We start from the raw sequence: 20,252 nt of genomic DNA, 5'->3' as shown, positions 1-20,252 counted from the left end.
AAAATAAACGTATAAAAAATTAATATTTTATTTTAAAAAATTATTTATTAATGAAAAGTCATCATAAGTTAAATATAAACCCATATATATAAAAATATTCTCACACAAAGTTTAGTTTTTCTTTTAAAAAAATTATACTTTACATTTATCTCTCTAATGAATAAAATTAAAATTGAAAGCATCTAATCTGTATTAGCTCTAAGTGACTAGTAAAAGAAAGAGGGCATGTGATTGTAGAAAATATAAAGAGAATTTAGGAAGGGAGAAATAGGATTGGTCAGAGCTTATAAAAGCGCAAAAATTGTGGAGTTATGCGAAGAGAGTGGGGGAAAAGGAATTATACAGCACTTCCTCTTTCTCTCTCATGTAAAATTTAACCCGTCGTCTTCGGAGTAGAGGAGAAGAAATTAAAAAGAAAAAAAAGAATTTCTTTTGCTGTTGGGTATAGCTAGCTGCAACATTTATGCTGTTTTTGCGTGTATTGACTATTAGGAAAAGGGCAGCTGACTGAGGGAGAGAGAGAGAGAGAGAGAGAGAGAGAGAGAGACAGAAGCTTTGTGGAAGTGTCATTTTCCCATATATACTCTCGAGGTAGAAACGAAGCAAGAACGCAGTCTCTCAAAAACAAACTTTCTCTACCTCCCTAATTCCTAATCCTTTCCTTTACATATAATTATTATATTATCATTGCAACACCCGCATCTCTCTCTCCTTCTATCTCTCTCAGGATGTCTGTTCCTTGAAGAGCAGAAAAAGCTTGCTTTTTTTTTCCCTTTGCCCCAGTACTTTTTATTCGGTAATTATAAAGGGTGTTCTTTCTTTCCCAGCAACCAGAAATATTTCGCTCTTTCTTCCTCTTATCTGATTCTCTGACTCTCTTTATTAGAAAGAGTATTTTCAGTTCCTTTGGTGACGCAGCGGCAGGCACATCTTGAAACCCTTTCTCTTGAGAATAAAAATGTCCCATAAAGGGGATTTCAGTGAACAGTCTTTGAATCGGATTCCTGATCTTTCACTGCACATTAGCCCTCCCAACAGTGCTCCCTCTTCTATTTGCACTGGCACTAACGAATTGGATTCTTCCTTTGATATTTGGCGCAAAGACGACGGTATAAAATCACACAGTGATAGTTCCGTCAAAGCAGAATCCCAGGCGGACACCGAGCTTTCTTTAGCAAATCCTGCAAGCAGTGCCTTAGAGGCTGAGAGCCCTTGGCAAAGAAACTCTGGGGCGGCTGCAGACACCGATGATCATAAAAAATGGCACAGAAATCTTCTCAAATGTGGTAACAGTGGGCAACTAAGTAATATAAACCATGGGATTTCATTACTTGATGTTTCAGGACTGAAACCCATCAAGGGAATTCCAGTGTACAGTAAGTGTATGTCGTTCCCGTTTTCGAGCTCGGACAGCTTGTTAGATATGGACCCTAATAAGTTACGCTTTTATCAAACGTCGCCCTATTCATCTTATAATTGTTCTTCCTCGGCTTCTCCGGTGTTACACTCACCCGATCGTTATAGAATAGGAGGTGCACCTAGGTTTAATGGGATTTCAATGGAAGCGCTAAGGCCCCAGATTCATCATCAGTACACCCAATATGGAGCTACAGTGGGTAGTTCAGATTTGTGTAATGGCATGATTAGATCAAGATCTATACCTCAACTGCATAGCCAGAGGAATATGAGGGCACCCAGAATGCGTTGGACCAGCTCTCTTCATGCTCGCTTTGTTCATGCTGTGGAGCTTCTTGGTGGTCATGAAAGTAATTCAGTCTCTTTCTCTCTCTTGGTTTCTTTTTTGATCGATCTAGAGTTAGGGATGAATCTGTTGATAAGTTTTAATTTATGGTTTTGGGGCTAATTTCCAATTAATTTGATGAGTTCGGTTGATGTTGTGTATTTGATAGGAGCTACTCCCAAGTCAGTTTTAGAGCTAATGGATGTCAAAGATCTAACTCTTGCCCATGTCAAAAGCCATTTACAGGTACGGCAAAGAATTGAAAGATGAAGCACTCATTTTTTTCCTTTTTTTTTTTTTTCCTCTCACATATATTGCGGCAAACACAAGGGCACCGCTGAGCCTCATCAGCCTGTCGTCTCTTTCATCGGTAGGGTGGGGTGTGGTTAAGAGAAAAAGACTTTTCCAATCAAAACCGTCCGCGGCGCAAGAGACGATGGGTACAGTGAATGAATGAACAGTTCAGCCTGTTTTGTGATACAGGACAAGTTCGACTTATAGAGAGAAAAGGCAAAGAGAGAGAAAAGTAGCCATCATTTCTCAATAATACAAGCAATTACTTCCCTTACCAAACGTCATCCTCATGGTTAATACACAAACCAACGAAAATCCACAAAGAGATGCTACTGATTTGATATTTTTGAACGAGATGAATATTTTTGAACGAGATGAATACTTCTGAACCCCTCACATTTTCTGTGGTATTTGTATTCAACATTATTACGTTTGTGACATGTTAAAATAGGCACGAATTTGGTCGAATATAAAAAAAAAAAAAAGAAAAAATAATTTTTGTGAATACTAACATTATATATTATTTTATTATCATATTTATCATCAATTTTTTAATAATAAATTAATATTTTTTAAAAATCAATTTAATATTATTATATATTTTTAATAAATAACTATAATACATAAAAATATTTTTTATTAGCGTATCATATTTTTATTTTTAAAAATTATGATATTTATTATATTCATATAATATCATTCTAACCTAATTTTGTAAGAGAAATATCTTATTTTATCTTTATCTGTTCTTCTACTCAATAATAATAATAATTTTTTTTACTTTTATTAATTTATCTCCTTTTCCTCGTCTCCTTTGGATTTATTAAATTAAATTCTTTAACCTTGTCCCCTTTTGCATCGCACGCAGATGTATAGAACTGTTAAGAACACTGACAAACCTGCAGCTTCCTCAGGTAATTCGCATTGTTTAGCTCTCATCTTTATATTAATTAACAGCTTAATTTTGACCAAATTAATTTTATTTTATATCCTTGATTTTTGTTACACATTTCAATCTTAAAGGTTCTCTCTCTCACGCTCTTCAATGTCTTACACCCAACATTTCTTGCACGCATTCTTATACATATATATTTATATAAGTATATGCATCTGACATGCTTATATTATAAATATTATATTTTGTGATTAAATTTTGTGACATCGAAAATTAACGATAGCATGTAAGGGTCTATTATTTCTTTTTTAAAATTTGTGAATATATGAAATTACATATGACAGATGGATCTGGAGAAGAAGATTATTTGCCTGCTGCCACAAATACGATGCGTCAGAATGCTAACTGTTCAGTGAAGCAGAGAGCAGGAAGTCCAAATTTATCCATAGAACATGATAATAATGTTTACGGCTATCCTTCCACTAATCTTTGGAGTAAGTCATCTAGGTAATTCTCTCTTTCTCTTTCTCTCTCTATTTCCCATTTCTTTCATATTGTTTTTTTATTGTTTGTTTGCTCATTTTATAAAAAACAAAAGGATCATAATTATATATAATATTATATATCTCCGTGGTTTTAGATTTATAGCTGGATTATTTTTGTTGCTTCTTATGTATGAGTAGCTTTAGCTAATCAACAATAATAAGCTCCACGTACCCAACCCTTTCTATATAATGAAGAAAAAAACTAAAAAGAGTTCTTTTTTTTATTTTTTAATTTTTTATGACAGCTTTTGCTTTTGCTAACCTTTAATTCACCTTTTAAAAATTTTCTGATGAATGGTGATATATCTTAAAGTGCTTACATTAACATAAACCTCTTTTTTCCTTTTCAAGTAGTATTTAATATAATTTTTTAGCTCATTATGATAATTTAATCATTCATATAATTTTAAAATAACCTTATTACTTGTGATTGTAATCACTTAATTTGATTAATAATTTTTAATTTTTAGGAATTAAAAATTATTGTATTTGATATTATTAAAAATAAAATATTATTTTATTTGAAAATACTATAATAATCATGTGTATATATTGTAATAGTTATATAATGATTTCAAGACTGTTTAAAAATAATAATTTGTAAAATACTTGTAATATTATATGTGCTTCATAACAATATGTAATTACATTATTAAATTAACAATTATATTTATTGATTGATAAACTAATTTTATAATAAAAATTATGTAAAAAGCCATTTAAATTAGAAAATTAATCTATTAAAATTATAACAAAAGAAAAACAAAAAATGATATTATACATATAAAACATTAAAAAAGTTAAAAGAAAACTATTTTTTTTTAAAATTTGTTATATTGAATATTAATTTGAAAATATAAAAAATTTATAATATAAAATAATTACAATTTTAAAAATAAAATTTTAATTTATATATTAAATAAGAAATATTGACTTTTATTGTATATTACTTCACATTTAATAAAAATTTCTCTATTTGAATGAGAATGAAATTACTCCAAAATAATGATTCGATCTTAAAATTACTAACATATAAAATCACCAAACGTTTATTAAACACTAATAATTTAATTATTATATATTAATTATTATAATTTTTGAAATGATCATTTTATATCAAATATCACTTAAAAGTGAATAATACATATCTGTGCCTTTGACTTAAATTAAAGCATGGCCTTTCATCGCCCAAAATTAAAAAAAAAATAAAGAAAATAGCAATACATATTAATTGGTTGGTATAAGTTGAAGAGATATCGATCTCTTAAATGCATAAAAGTATGTGCACTGCAAACGCATAGCTGTAGCTTTTTCAAACCTAGGTACATACTTTAACTCTCGCTAATTCTATCAAGTATGTAGTTTTTTTTTTCTTTTTTTTTTTTTAATTTTAATGTTTTTCCCTTACACATAGACAGCCGTACACTTGGACCATTATTTTTAAGTTCATTCAGCTTTATCTTTAAGCTTAGATGGAAGCTTCCCTTGGCATGAGTCTGTTTAGCGTTTATTCTTCTTTTAGAGATAAATTACCATAACAACCCCTATAATTTTAGTTATAACTATATATATTTAGCATTTCCTTTGCATTCTTATATATAAATGCTACAAATTTTGACTCTAAATTTGATTTTTTCTTGGTTGTGTCATGATGTGATATACTTGCTTCTTTTTTCTTTTTTATATTTTATTAATTTTTTTTAAATTATCAAAAAAAATAAATAAATATTTTAAAAAAATTTTTATTTTCTGTGTAAAATCTACTTATATCAAACTTTTTTTTTTTTGTTTTTTCTTTTCATTCTTCTTTTACTTTTCTTTTTTTAATATTTAATATTTTTTTAATTTAATTTTTTTTTTGTTTGGGAGTCAATTGATACCAAGAATATGTCAATTTTTTTTTTTTACTTTTTTCATTTTTTATATATTCAATAAATAATTTTTAGATTTTAATTTTTTTTGTGATACTCACTTCATATCAAGACTATGTCACATGTCAATTCATTTGATTCTTCTTTTTTATTTCTTTTTTTATATTTAATAAATATTTATAAATATTTATAAATTTTTTAAATATGAAGCTTTTTTATGTTATTATTAAAAATATATATATTTTTTGTTATTAGCGTAGGTTTCAATATCACATCCAAATATGATTTTTTTTTTTTTTTGAATCAATGATATAATTTCTTAAGAAAAACTCATCATTGTTAATATTTTTTATTTTTGCTTATTTTTTACTTTTTTACTTTTTTTTATTTTTTCCTTTTTGATTTTTTTGATTTTTTATATTTATTTTTTATTGAATAAATTTTTATTAAAAAGAGGTCAATTAAGATATTCATGTGTCTTTTTTTTATTAATTTTCTTAATTTTAGTATTATTTGTAAAAGAAGTCAAGTATGTATATACTGTCACTAACTTTAGTCTTTCCTGTGGAGGTACAAAAGTAAGCGTCTACACTTGTACAAGCCCTTTTCATTCGTCCAAATTTTACTTTATTCCTAAATATGGGTAATAATAAGCCAATGAGACATGATGGAAAAAAAAAAAAGATAATTAAGAATCAAAATGAAACACCCTATTCAGTAAGATTGTTACAGCTCAGAGTGAATGATGGATAAAACATTTCAAACTGCTTTAACAATTTTCTAATTGTTATTCAAACAACTACTTTTATTAAAAGTTATTGCAAAAAGCTCATTGTTTAAAAAATTTACACTCTATCACTTTAGTACTAAGTTTGTTTTTCAACTTTGATTTTGAGTTTGCTTATTCTAGAAATAGATATTCTGCCTTTTCACATTCTAAAGAACAACAAGAAAAAAGTAAGTGTGAAATTCCAATTCTTACCACATGAACCTTAGTTGATATTTGAGTCCTTCAAATTCAAAAGATACAATTTTCTTGTTTACAATCAATTCCAAAATTCCCCCACACCAAAAAAAAAAAAAGCAACGGTAAAGTAAATTTCACTACTTTATTATGGCTTTACTTTGTTAGAATGAAAGATGGAATGACAGAATAAATTTAGAGAAAAGAAAATATACAATGAGGTAAGAGAAAGATTAAAATGTGGATAAGAAGAAAAATACCTTATCCATTCATTACTAATTGATATAATTAAAGATGTTAATGAGTAGAGTATGAGGTGAATAAAATATTTTTTAGTTTTAGATTTTTATATTATACTTATCTCCATATTTATATCCAATAAGTATTTCAAATTTATCCCTATCTTCATTTCTATAGATATTTAACGGGTATGAATAATCTTTGGATCCATAATTCTTTTAAAAAATTTAGATTATTTTTTTAGCTTTTTTATTTTTATCTTGCACATTTATATAATTTTTTATAAATATATATTAATATATATATATTTAAAATAGAAATATATTAGTTTTAATTAAATAAAATAATAATTTGTAATATTTAATAAAAAATTTATTTACTAAATATGTATAAAAATACATATATAACGTATGAATACAGAACAAATGTTATATTGTTGTCCCCAACCTCATACTTGATAAAAAATCTAAAATCATACACATTTTCATCCTTGCAATGTAATACCGATTCCCATTTCCATTTAGGTAAAAAGTCGAGTTCTTCATTGAATATAGATAAGATTGACAACCCTATATAATAAAAAAATGGACAAAAAATTAAAACCAAAAATTTATTTACCATTGTATCTTTCATGTGGAGATTGCAATGAATTTGGTTTTAATATGCTCAGTAGGGTGAAAAAGTGGAATGATAGATAGGGGTGGAAAGCAAAGTGAAAAGAAATAAATTTTGAGTGTACTTAGTAGGAAAAAAATGAAAAGAAAAAAAATTCATTTTTAACCTTTATTAACAAAAACAATTGATTTCAAAAAGAAGTGATAAAAAGAGATACAATGGGAGAAATGTGAGTCAAGTGTGTATATTTCCAAGAATATCAATCTAATTTTATACCTTTTTTTTTTAAGCTTAATCTACAATAGGCGTAGTGAAATTTTATTTTCTTTCCTCTAATTTATCAACTCTATCAAGTAATGAATGGAAAAAAAATTACTTTTTTTCTCCTTTTCTAACTTTCTTACCAAACATTTTATGAAAACAAAAAAAATACTTTTCTATCTTTCCACATTTTTCTTCTTTTAAGTTTCTACTGTTTCATTTTTCTATCACTTAACCAAGTAAAACTTAACTTAAAAAAAAATGTGGGATATTCTAAAAACTTAATTCACATATCTTTTTGTCATAACATATAAATCTGTGAACCAATCATTAAACATAACTTAAGAGTTGCTATTAATATTTTTTGTTTAGGTACGATTACTCACTTAAATAAATCTGTTCTTTTTTAAAAAGACTCCTAAGCTTGACTCAGGTATCCTTAAAATGATAGATTCTAATCTACAAAATCAAAACTAGATATGATAGTATGATTATGCATGAGGAAGGTTATAACCCTTTCGCAACACCTAGCCAAAAGATGAAATAAGTTGATTTCATGTTATCAAAGTCTTAAAACATATTTAAAATCTTATTGAATAAATTTAATATTGAGTATTATCCTTAAATTACTCCAATATGTTGGTACTAGTTTTAAGACATTTTCTCACCTAAAAAGTATTCAAATAGACTCTTTGTTATACTTGAAGAGGTTCCATCATTGGATTTATTAATATTTCATAAAAAACTTTTTATACATGACAAGTAGGATTTTTATGAATCTTGATACTGAAAATCTTTTCTAAATTCTCTAATATATTAGTAAAATTTAGAAAGAATTTATCACTTAGGAATGTACATAGAAATTGCTACTTGCAGCATTTATCACATAGGAATTTCCATCATTAGAAATTCAAAATCAAATTTTATAATACAAACTCACCCTTTAATTATTTTTTTTCAAAAATATCTTTCAACTTGTTGGTAAGATTTTCTATTGAATATATCTTCCAATATGTTGTTAGGGTTCATGAAAATTGTATTTTTGTTTTTGAAACTTATATTTTGTCAAAAAATTAATAAGATTTTCTAATATGTATGTAAAATCTTATTTTTTGATTTTTTTAAGAATCACAAACACGCCAATATATTGTTAAGATTTTTTTAAATTTCAAAATTCATCATTATTTATAAAATTTCAACCTTTTCAATATGTTGGTAATTTTTTTTAAAAATTTTAACCTTCCAATACATTGGTAAGGTTTTTATCTTATTCAAAATTCTTTTTCTTTTTTGAAATTTCAACCTTCCAGTATCTTAGTAAGGTTTATCTATTCAAAATTCATATTAAAATTTCAGCCTTTCAATATGTTTGTAAGGTTTACTTTTTTCAAAATTCATTTTTTTATTATTTTTCTAAAAAAAACCCTTTTATAAATAAAATTCAAGAAAATAAGATAAAAATAAAATAAAAGAAACAAAAATACCTAATTTCTTGCTTAGCTCGACTTTAAAAACAAAAGATAGCTTATGGCTCAAATCATGTCTTGGCTTGTTCGCTTAACAAGGGATTCACTTCAGGAAAATGAGTTGAGTGCACTACAAGTCGAGTTGTCATGTGGGCAACATACGAGTCAATAGTAGATATAACACCCCAAAACGATGTCATTTTTAGATTGGAATTAAAGTAAATTATTTTATTTTATTTTCAGATTCTTTTTCTTCTCTATCTTTTTTCTTTCTCTTTCTATATTCTTTCCTCTTTCTCTAATTTTTTAGAACTCTGATCATCGAAATCTTAAGGCTCGTTGGCAAGTTTGTCAAATTCTGGGATTATCATCAAATTTGGGTTTTTCGTTGGAAAATTCACTAGAATTTGGGATTTTCATTGAAAAACTTGTCGAAATCTGGGTTTTTCACTAGAAAACTCATCCAAAACTTCAAATATTGATTGAAAAATTCAAAATTTTTCAAAGAAATTCAATTTTCAACAAACCCCTTTTGACAAATTTTGACTTTTCAAATTTGTTTATTTATGAATTTTCTCCAAAATCACCTTTAAAACATTTCAAACCTAGGATCAAAATACTAAGAAAGACAACGCAAACTTAAACTACCACTGTTTAAAAAAATTTTACTCTCAAATTCCCTTATTTGATTGTTGTTAATTCTTGTGTGTCCATTTTTTATAAACTTACAAGGTATTATAGCAAAAGAGTCCTGATCATGATAAAACTTTCAAATCAAATGGGATGAAATCCCAATGAAAATTACTATTATAAAAAATACCAAACCATTATCCCAAATTGTAGAGTTTATCATCACAAGAACCCACTAGTACACTGCATTAGCAATTACCACCAATTTGAAGCCAATTTCAATCCTCTTGTCAAATGCCTCTTTTATGATTGCTTTTTGTCATTTTTGTTGTCAAAAGATAAAACAAGATAGTAATAATAGATAAAGATAAGTAAATACTAATTGAAAATTACTAAAATAATAAGAAACAAAAAAAATTAAATAGATATAAATAAAGATAAAGATAACAAATTTAAAACAAATAAGATAAATGAGATAAATATAAAATAAAAGTACAAATAAATAATAAATAAATGAAATCAAAGATAAAGATAAGAAAGGTAATGATAAAGGAAAAATAAAATAAAATAATGAAAAATACAATAGTAAATAAAGATAAAAAAATAAAAATTGGTTGTTTAGGCTTGAAACTAAACCAAGCTTAATTGATTTGGACCTTTGACAAAATAGGATATCTACAATTATTCCTCTTTGTACAATTTCCATTTTCTTCGCCTATTGTTTGGAAGGACAATTCAGCAAAAACTTTTTTCATGCTCAACTCGGGCTTTTCGTTCAAAGCTTCGTTTGAGTCTGGATACATGTACCCTTTGGGGGTGAAAGTGTCTTAAAGATAAAGAATAACCATTGACATAGTTTTTGGTTCATAACCTCTTAGACTTGCCATCATTTGTTCCCTTTTTTCTACCAGCATTTTCTTTCTCTCAAACCCTTTTGGTTCGTACCCCATGCCATACCTCTCACTTTTTGTTTATGATCATTGGAGGCTCCCTTATTCCTTGCAAGTTCTTGTCTAGTCTAACTTTAGGATACCAACCCATTTTAATGACTTGATTGATCACAATCTTTGTGATAACTAGCAAACATAACAAACATAACTTAGATTCTTCCCCTACATAAGCATTATTAACAAGTTCAAAGGACTTATAAGAGCACTCTAATGCCTCCTTAGTCTTAGACCTTTCTCTACTTTTTTCTTCACATAACACTATTGGCCCTAATTCAAAGCATTCACAATATGGTTGGACAATGGATTGTCACTAACATTTGGTGCTATTTTCCCACTAGTGTTAAAATTTATTAACCTGACTTTGGTAAAACCTTACACCTTATGTTTCAGGGCAATGCAATTTTTAGTGGAATGATTGATGTTTCCAAAGTGGTAGTCGTAATGAATAGTGGATCATACCACTTAGGATAATGGGGTTTGAGTGGTTTTAGATGGACAAAAGTGAGTAAATAATTCATTACTAGTTTTTGGAATAAATTAGTATAAGTCATAGAGATTGGGCCAAATGTGAGTTTTTCTTGGTTATTTTGTGGCCTTTATGGGCCATTGGCTGGATTAGTTAGATGTGATGGAGGTCTTATAATGGGTGGGATGATAGGACTATACATGTTAGTTGGTGGTCTTAAAGTTAATTGATAAGTAAGTGGGTAAGACGATGGGGAAACAGGCTGGTATGGGATTGATGCAATTCAATTAATAGTAGGAGTATGAAGGATAAACTGGTGGTGGATATTGAAAGTAATTTCTCAACTGTTGGCCTTCAAAACTCATAGCTTAAGCCCTAGTTTTTTTTTTTTTAGGCATTTTCTTTTTGCTAGCAGTCTCTTTTTCTTCAAGTTTGCCATTTTTTATGGCATTTTCGATAATCTTACTTAAGATCACCATGTTATCAAAATTTTTTGTTGTATTCCCTATCATCTTTTCATAATAGGGTGCCTTCAAAGTACTTATGAACAACACTATGGTTTTTTTCTCAATTAAAGGTGGTTGGATTTGAGCAACCATGTCTCTCAACCTTTGGGCATACTCTTTGAGTAACTCCATCACCTTCTTCTCTATACTTTGCAAAGAAAACGATTAAGATCTAAGTCTATAATGTGCCTATATTGATTAATGAATGCTCGAACAAGATCCTTTTAAGAGTGAATACAAGTTTTATCTAACTAAACATACCATCTCGTAGCTGAACTAGTAAAACTATTTTAAAATAATATGTATTAAGAGTTTTTCACTACTAGTGTAGGTAGCCATTTTTCGATACTACATAGTGATGTGTGTAATCGAGCACTTAATGTCATTGTACTTTTCAAAGTTTGAAACCTTAAATTTTAAAGGAATCACAACATCTGGGACCAAATAGAGCACAACAACATCTATGGAATCATAAAAGTCTGTTCACTCCATGACCCATAACCTTTCCTTGAGCATGTTTAATTTTTGTTTAGATTTTGAGTCTTAAATACTCATTTACCTTCAGCTTCAACTTCTTTTTCTTTCTTGGATCATCTAAGTTGAGGACTCAAACTAGTTCCATTACTTTTTTTACAAAGGTAGGGCTAACAAAACTTTGAAATTCTCTTGAGCTTATGCAGATAGCATCCCATGAAAGGTATATCCTATATGGATTGTGAATTATTGTGAAAAGAATCCCTTGACTGGACTAGGCCTGGTATGGGTCATACTTGGAAGGGTACAAGGGGTCAACAACATCTTATGGTAGATGGTTTTGTGGGCTAGAATCTTCGTCCATATCTTTGCTTTCATTTAGTTTATTCAAAGCCTATATTATTTTATTCAGCTCTCCTCTTAGCTTTTCTTGAGGCCTTGAAGGAGGAGCCTAACTTATCTCAAGATTCCAACTTAAATTGCGCAAATTGTGTTTTTCATGGGACCTATACATTTAGGGATGTAAACAAGTCAAGTTAAGTCAAGTTGAACTGAAACAGATTGATATAATATTAGGCTAGAGCTATTTTTTTTTTTTTAAACTCAACTTGAAAAATAATCAATTGAATTGCACATGGAACTTATAATTTAACTTAGGCTCGGTCTCGAGTCTACAATCAAAATTCAACAAAAACTTGAAAGTGTATAAATAATATATTTAATTTATATATGTATATAATATTAAAAAATTAGAAAACATGATATGATTTTGAATTACTGGAGTAAAGTATTATAAAGCTCAAACTCTACTTTATTAATCCTGGAGCTCAAGCCTAAATGAACGAGTTGCATATGAATATTCATCGAAGTCCACGTATAATGTATTACATCACTATACACCAACACCCTTTTCATGCAGCCAGAATTTTAAATAAATAAAAAGATGCTAGTCTAATGGAAGCATAGGGCACAAGGGTAGATCCATTTGCCATCCTCTAGTCCCCATTGATGGCTAAGCTACCTCAAACATTTTCCTTCATAATTCTATCTAATTGAGGTCCCTTGTGAATTTTCCCCTCATCCATCACAATATCCTCATGCCATTAATTCTTTATGTTATTGTTGATTTCTATATTAATTAGCCCCATGTACAAAAGTTTTAATTTTCATGAGATTACATGTAGAAAAGTAAAGATGGTGAATGATACTGTATATAAGTCTAGTTAAAATGTGTCAAACATCAAGGACAAATTTGTAACATCTTAAAACTCAATAACGTTTTTCTAGTAAATATGGGTGATTTTTGGAAGGGGAATATATCTTAAAAAGCAGAGATGGAACAGTTTGACATAAAGTGCTATGGGCAATAATTCCTACACGTTAGTTTGGATTAAATATGCAATTCAGAGAATTCCCAAAATTTTTCGTGGAAGATTTATACACTACTATTAGACAGGAGAAAAAAGTACTGGGTGGAAAAACTGAATTGAAGTTACTATATTCTTTTCTTTGTAAATATTGAAGAGATATATGACAACACGATAGATGACATCTGGTGTTCAGATAAAATGATGCATCTATCTGTTTTAGGACGTGAATTCTGCGAAACAGTCATTTAATCCTCAACATTTAAATTTTCATTGCTTATTTTCCCTTAAATTTTGGTCCCCTTTGTACAAAAAATAAATATATATAGATAATAAAATTATGTTTGGTAGCTTGAATTAAAACAAAAAAAAAGAGATTTTTTTTTTGAAAATAAGTGTAAATTGTGTGATAAAGCATATTAAATATAACTCTTAAGATTATTTTCAAATTCATAAAGTTATTAGATCCTTATCTAGTACTGTTGAATTTGAAATACTTGGGGATTTAAAATTCATCTTGTAATACCCTCTCAAATATATACAGGTATATTGAATCTTAACTAATTTTTACATAATGTGTACATTTAATTTTTGTTTTCACAACTTATATAGTAAACTAAATCTAAATTCACTTTCTCAAATTCATGTTTTCAAACTTAGCATAAATTACTAAAGCTCTATTTCTTTAGCAACTTCATTCTTTTATTTTACTAAATTTAGGGTGAAAACTAAAAGGTTGATTAGTTTGGAAATAAAAAAGTAAAATCTTTTCCTTTGAAGATTTGAATATTAAATTTTGTTAAATTTTATAGATAAATTAACTTTACCTACTTCAAAATCACAGTCAATGAAATTTTTAATAAACTCCATAAGTGTGATTAGAAGACTAAAATGTATTTCATTAAGTTATATTTAAGAAAATTAATAAATTAATATAATAGTAAAATCACATATGATAACATTCTAATCCCACTTATGAAGTTCAAAATTTTCAATTGTGCACAAAATGATAATCCATTATATACATACATACATATATATATATATAAGTTGATATTATATATTTTAGTCCTTTTATCATTTTATTCAAACATAAATATGAGGTCTTCGCAGAATTATTTTTGCCTTTAGTGGAGGCATAAATTCTCAAGATTCAAATTGAGACCTAAAGAAGAATTAGTTCCAAGTTCTTACAGCTGCGGTGTTTTCTTAGAGGCTTCTCACTTTATTTTCTTGTAATCAACATAAATTGTTGATCATCTTCCAAGCTTGATGTCAATTTCAAAAATGGGAAGCTTTTTCCTCCTTTGTTTTTCTTTTTTCTTTTCTTTTCTTTTATCCCTTATCTCTCAATGACAAATATTGCCATCGAAAGTCACTTATAATTAAAGTTCGATTGGCCTTCGATTTTTTTAAAAATCATAAAATTGAGACATAATACTTTGAGAAATTTTATTTACAGCCACAGATTTGTTCATTGCAGTTACTTTATTAATTACAGCCATATTTCAGACTAACTTTCTTCAATATTATTCAATATAGCCAAGTAAACAATTTTGCACTTACACTATTATAGCCTTGTAGCCAAAATCATATACTTACACCCACCAAACTATCGCAGCAAAAAGAACAAACCAATCTACACAAGATAAGCTAGAAATTTTTTGTAATATAATTGATTTTTTAACTTAATTTTGCAACACCCTTCCTTATCCATATATATTCATATATATAATTTTATAGAGGTAAATTTTGACTTGTAAGATTCTTAAAGGTACTCAAAGACAACATATGTTGACAACTAAGAAAACAAATAAAAATAGTGACATATGCATTTTGACAATCCTTTCCACTTCTTGACGGATTAAAATTCTGTATAAAAGGAGAAGCAGGGATTAACGAGATCTCAAAACTCAAGTTTTGATAGTTTGTGGTTTGGGGCTTCTCTGTTTAGCTTTTGGCCGAGACCTGTTCTCTATAATCTAGTTAATCTTGTTTTGGTGCTTATTATTGTTCGTGCATTTTAATTTTTTCTTTTTAAAATGAAGATTGGTTTTTCAAAGAGCCATTGGAGATAGCTTTGTGTAAGTTCAAGTCTTTATCTTACAGCAAATTATTTAAGAAAGAAAAATACTTGGGAAGGGGACAATTATTACATTAGGGGCGTTGGAGTTTGTAGCATATCCTCTACAATCCCTTTTACTACAATACTACAATTGTTCAATCATAATAAAAAATTATGTAGGGGTCCATCACTTATAAAAGTAAAATCTATATAAATTTGTGATGGATCCCATACAACTTTAAATTTTAATTGGTTAATTGTACAACAATCATTGTAGGTGAAATGCTAACCCTACACTTGTTTTTTAGCGGATACATGGTGTCCTCTCTTGTCTGTTGATGGTCCAATGCTCAATCTACAGCTGACAGCATTCATGGCTTCTACCAGTGGATAGATTTTATTCATTGATGAATCTCATTACTTGTACATTTCAAACAAGTATTGTGGAAGACAATAGATTAGTAAGGGTTGCAACAGGGCCTGTACTGCACTGCTGCACTGCACTTGGGCACTTGCTACAAAGTTACAAAAGCCATTTTTGTGGTTGATTGACACTGAACCTCATTTAAGATTACTTCAAGTGCTACATTGTGCACTGTTTTTCACATCATTATATAAGAGTTGACCTTGAGTTCTGGTCCATGACCGACAAGCGATAAAACTGCTGCGGGGCCTTCCCTGTCAAAAACATTTTTACCATTATATTGGTTCACTCATAAAAGGTCAACCTCTAATAATTAACAAATGTTGAAATAAGGAAAAATTTTCTTCCATCTATATGGCTAAGCTGTCCTTTGCTCTTTCATTTATTCCAATGTTGAAGTTATGATTGAATATTTTCGAGCAATAGTAGCTAGAACGATGAGTAACTGGTTGCTTTGCCTTTCTACACTTTATCTCTCAACTCAATTTAGTGGGTTGTTGATTGAAAATACGCAGCTAACTTTACCGAAAACAACTGATTAAGTATGAATTTTGGTGCAGTAGAGGAGTTTGGTCGTCGAGTTCGAGGAATCCAGACGAGTTTAGATCGGAAGCTCCATCATCTCAATCTGGAAACCAATTAGAGGTAAGTGATCAAAAGCTGCTGATCCAACCAAATTAATCAAAACATTTCACTCTAAGCAACTTAGCTTTACATAGATCATATGCATGCAGCGACTGCTTAGAGTAGACCACCTAGGTTAATTAGGCAGGAACATTATATTCCCTTATGATCTGCATAAGATTAATTTGTTCGGACTTCAGAGTCAGATAATTAACAGAGAAAGAAAGAAAAAATACATGAAAGTTGCCAGCATTGTTCTATGCATATGCATAAATTATATATATATATATATTTATATATTTATATATTTCTTTGATAATTAGTATGACTGAACAATAAGGAGAATGTGAAGGCTTGATTTACATGTAAAAGTTACTCTCCCATCTCTCACTCTCGTACCTTAACCATGCAATTAAAAGGCATTTGCTCAGGCAGGTGTTAGACAAGGGAGTAAAAATACTAAAGCTAACGCCCAATACAATATACTTACCTGTTGCTTTCTTATTTCAGCAACATATTGAAAGCGACTATACAATTTTTCTGTCATTTAGATTTCATATATTTTTCAATTCGACGTTTTGTTGTCAGTGGAAAATACCTTTAACAAAGTATCTACAACTATGCAGGTAAGCAGTTTGGCTCAAGAAAAGATCTTAACCGGGTCGAACGTAGGGCTCCATAATCCAAGCCTGGAGTTCAGTTTAGGAAGACCAGAGTGGCAGAGTAAAGAACGTGACTGACGAAAAGCTCTAAGCTTAATGGATGATAAGCAAAAAGTTTGAAGAAATGGAAGGAAATGGGTATAGATAGAGAAAGATGGAGAGGTGTTAGTCATCTTCTGGTCAAGAAAGTTCCATGTATGTCCGTCTGTATATTCTTTTGGTTTTTTTTTTTTTGGGAGTGTTGGGGCTAAAATTGCTGATCTTCCTGGTGAGGTGATGTTAGTCATTAGATGCAAGTCATAAATGAAGCAAAAACAAAAAAAAAAAAAAAAAAAAAGCAGAAGAAGAAAGGAAACGAATCAGTTTCAATGGTGCATTAAATTGCTTATATTTCCTTTTTTTTTTACTACTTTATTTAAATATATATTTTTCAGCTAAGCAAAGATCCTTTTCTGTCTCTTCAGGCTTTAGGTTTTAGTGGGGTCATTGGTGTAAAAGCTTGACTTTTATATCTCTTTATGTCATTTATTCATTTATGATTGGAACGTTTGATATGCAATTGCTTGGAGCTTCTACGAAAGCTAAAGAAAAAAAAAGTGGCTTTAGAACATGGGGAGAATATTGGATTTAGTGTTTGATTGCATGAAAATCATATCTGCATTCATGCAAAAAGAGTTGTTCCTTTAATAATAGACTAGCACGTAAGCCCGCAATTCGTTTCGAAACTTAAATTATTTTATTTTAAATTGATGTTTAACAAATTAATAAGCAGATTTTACTATATAATTCTAGTTAAAAAAATTATAAATTTTACCAATAATTATGATAATTAAGCAAGTAGGAATAATGAAAGTGTATATATATATATAAAAATCATTTTTTTAAAATCAATTCGGTTTCTATGGTTCAAGTTTCGAATCCCACAACTCCGAGACAAACTTTGGATTAATAAATTAGGCAAGTTTCCATATATAATTATCAACGAGAATTCGACATGAATTGAAATTATTAAATAAAAAATCTAAATTGCAAGTTTGCAACCTTTGGAAACCAAACTATAGCTATACAGAGATATAACATTAATTGTTGGCAATTATTATCAGACTGGTGTGGCCGTGCTAGTGGTGGGCAATACCTTTACCTTTACATCTCATTTAGGCATCTTGAGATGTGCCAAAATTCCAGCAAAACTAAAAAATTACCAACACTGCAAAGTGCATATATAGTTTTATGAACACTAATTACAGGAATATAATTCAGCCTCTAATATATACTCTAAATCCAGTGGGTTTAGAGAAGGATGCAGGAAACAGGATATATATAATTGTAAAAAGCAAGGTACATTATATATATATATATATATATAATGTACCTTGCTTTTAACAATGAACTTACATGATAAGCTTCGGCATCATCATCAAGTTCAGCGCTTGGAGATTTCGGTCATTCTTGCTGAATACTACTTTTTCGTACTTGTTCATCATTCACTTACATTCCGCAAAAGGTATCACGTTGTTTTTTGTTAAGACACTAAATTTGAGGAACAACAAGAATAGAGTAAAGGGATGTATGGCTATACATACAGAATAGCTATCACCTTAGGATTACATAAACATGTCCATAAGATACAAACCATCAACAACAAATCAATTAATGTATGACTATTATTATTATTATTATTATTTTTTGCAAAGTTCAAATTTTATTGCAAGGATAGAAAAAGTACATCTGCAAAGAAGGTAGCATCGACACCACATCTACCAGAATAGGATTACAAGAAGAAGTCTCCCAAACCAGCCAAACAATCACCTGAGAATAGTACATATTTTACCACTAAACTAAGAGTTTATCTACTCTATCTACTCCTGTCTTGGCCAAGGAATCCGCCATTCGATTGGCTTTTCTGTATATTTTTTGAATACTAACATTACATTCCTCACTGAAAGAATCAATAACAGAAAAAGTAGAACATAATCTCCATGGTCTTGTGTCTTTCTTATTGTACCAATTAACCGCAATTAAAGAGTCGAATTCGATTATTACCTTAACTCCTTTCTATCTCCGTAATGACACAAGTATCTCCAATGCCATTTTAAAAGCCAAGAGTTCCACCAAAGAGGTTTCTTGAATCCCTAAGGGAGCTGAAAATACTGCCAACACCTTTGAGTTAGAATCTCTCAATAATCCCTTACAACCCTCAAGCCCCAGCTTACCTTTCACAGAACCGTCAAAATTAAACTTTAGTACACCGTCTTTAAGAGATACCCAACAAATAAGAGATCTCCCAGCTTTACAAATCGATGAAAGAACACACTCCAATCGGTTAATCCACCATAAAAAATCTGAAATAACAATCTCTTCCTTGATTGCTTTAATCCAAAGTAAAGATCTGAGTTTGATAAGAAACAGCAGCTCCTCAATGTTAAGTTTCTTATTTTCAAAAACCACTTCATTTCTCGTTAACTATATAGACCAACATGCAGTCGCACAGGTTGCGATCCACCAACCTTTCAACAGACCAACTAAAGAGCTCTGAAGACATCGTAGAAGAAACTGATTCACTAATCCTAGAATAGACAATTTAATATTCCACCAAAGCAGGAAACCACACCAAAATTCATACATGAATGGGCGAAATAACATCAAATGGTTCACTTCTTTAACCACTTGATTACACCAAGGACAAAGACATTGCGCATGAGAAAAAGGAATACCTCGATCTTTCATAAAAGACTTGGCCAGAATCTGCCCAAAATAACAAGCCACAAGAAAGCATTGAACTTTAGGAGGAATGTTGACCCTCCATAATCTGCATAATTCTAGCATATCAGCTATGTTATTAGCTTGGTCAAGCTAGACAGTCAACTTCTTGATAGAGAACATTCCCACTTTGTCATATTCCCACACATTTCTATCTCTTTTACGGAAACTTAATTTGCTGCCATCAATCATAGAACATAGACTACTTAACCAGCTCTGTTTCCAATTAAACAAAGTTATTCTAAAAAATGTCTTCCACTCAAGTGTTGGGAATAGTGATTCAGATCACATAAGTGATTTGTTTGATATTGGTTAGATATTACTTGATGGACAAGAATATTTGTAAAAGAAAATTTCTAAAAGGAAAAGGATTCTTGATAGGCAAGTTTGTATGGGTATAAATAGGTGAAATCTTTTTAGGATTATGTATGA

The 20,252-nt window shown here is 29.5% G+C and overlaps 1 protein-coding gene across 4 annotated transcripts; it reads left to right on the top strand.

The window, feature by feature from the left end:
- The first annotated feature begins 315 nt into the window (after positions 1 to 315).
- Positions 316 to 17,614, top strand: LOC111291448 (transcription repressor KAN1-like). 4 transcript variants are annotated; one of them, XM_022883210.2, is made up of 6 exons: positions 316 to 1,766; positions 1,911 to 1,987; positions 2,904 to 2,949; positions 3,275 to 3,437; positions 16,335 to 16,419; positions 17,025 to 17,614. In XM_022883210.2, exons 1-6 carry the CDS (start codon positions 959 to 961, stop codon positions 17,136 to 17,138), a joined length of 1,293 nt encoding a protein of 430 aa, XP_022738945.2. In that variant the 5' UTR covers positions 316 to 958; the 3' UTR covers positions 17,139 to 17,614. The 4 variants fall into 4 exon arrangements, with proteins under 4 accessions (XP_022738945.2, XP_089624110.1, XP_089624112.1 ...); XM_089767984.1 differs by having other exon boundaries at positions 16,338 to 16,419; positions 17,025 to 17,366; XM_089767985.1 differs by having other exon boundaries at positions 481 to 1,766; positions 3,275 to 3,424; positions 17,025 to 17,366.
- Positions 17,615 to 20,252: the final 2,638 nt, after the last annotated feature.

The sequence above is a fragment of the Durio zibethinus genome, chromosome 11 (genome assembly GCF_047325235.1).
Source record: "Durio zibethinus cultivar Kanyao isolate XHJ-2024 chromosome 11, ASM4732523v1, whole genome shotgun sequence".
NCBI classification, from domain to species: Eukaryota; Viridiplantae; Streptophyta; class Magnoliopsida; order Malvales; family Malvaceae; genus Durio; species Durio zibethinus.
This window is presented reverse-complemented; position numbering and strand designations above follow the sequence as displayed.

Bases quoted from the DNA above. Each gene is read 5' to 3' on its own strand.
- LOC111291448 (XM_022883210.2), top strand. From the start codon at position 959: ATGTCCCATAAAGGGGATTTCAGTGAACAGTCTTTGAATCGGATTCCT. The intron at 2,950-3,274 runs GTAATTCGCATT...TACATATGACAG, and splicing joins CAAACCTGCAGCTTCCTCAG to ATGGATCTGGAGAAGAAGAT. The intron at 3,438-16,334 runs GTAATTCTCTCT...ATTTTGGTGCAG, and splicing joins CTTTGGAGTAAGTCATCTAG to TAGAGGAGTTTGGTCGTCGA.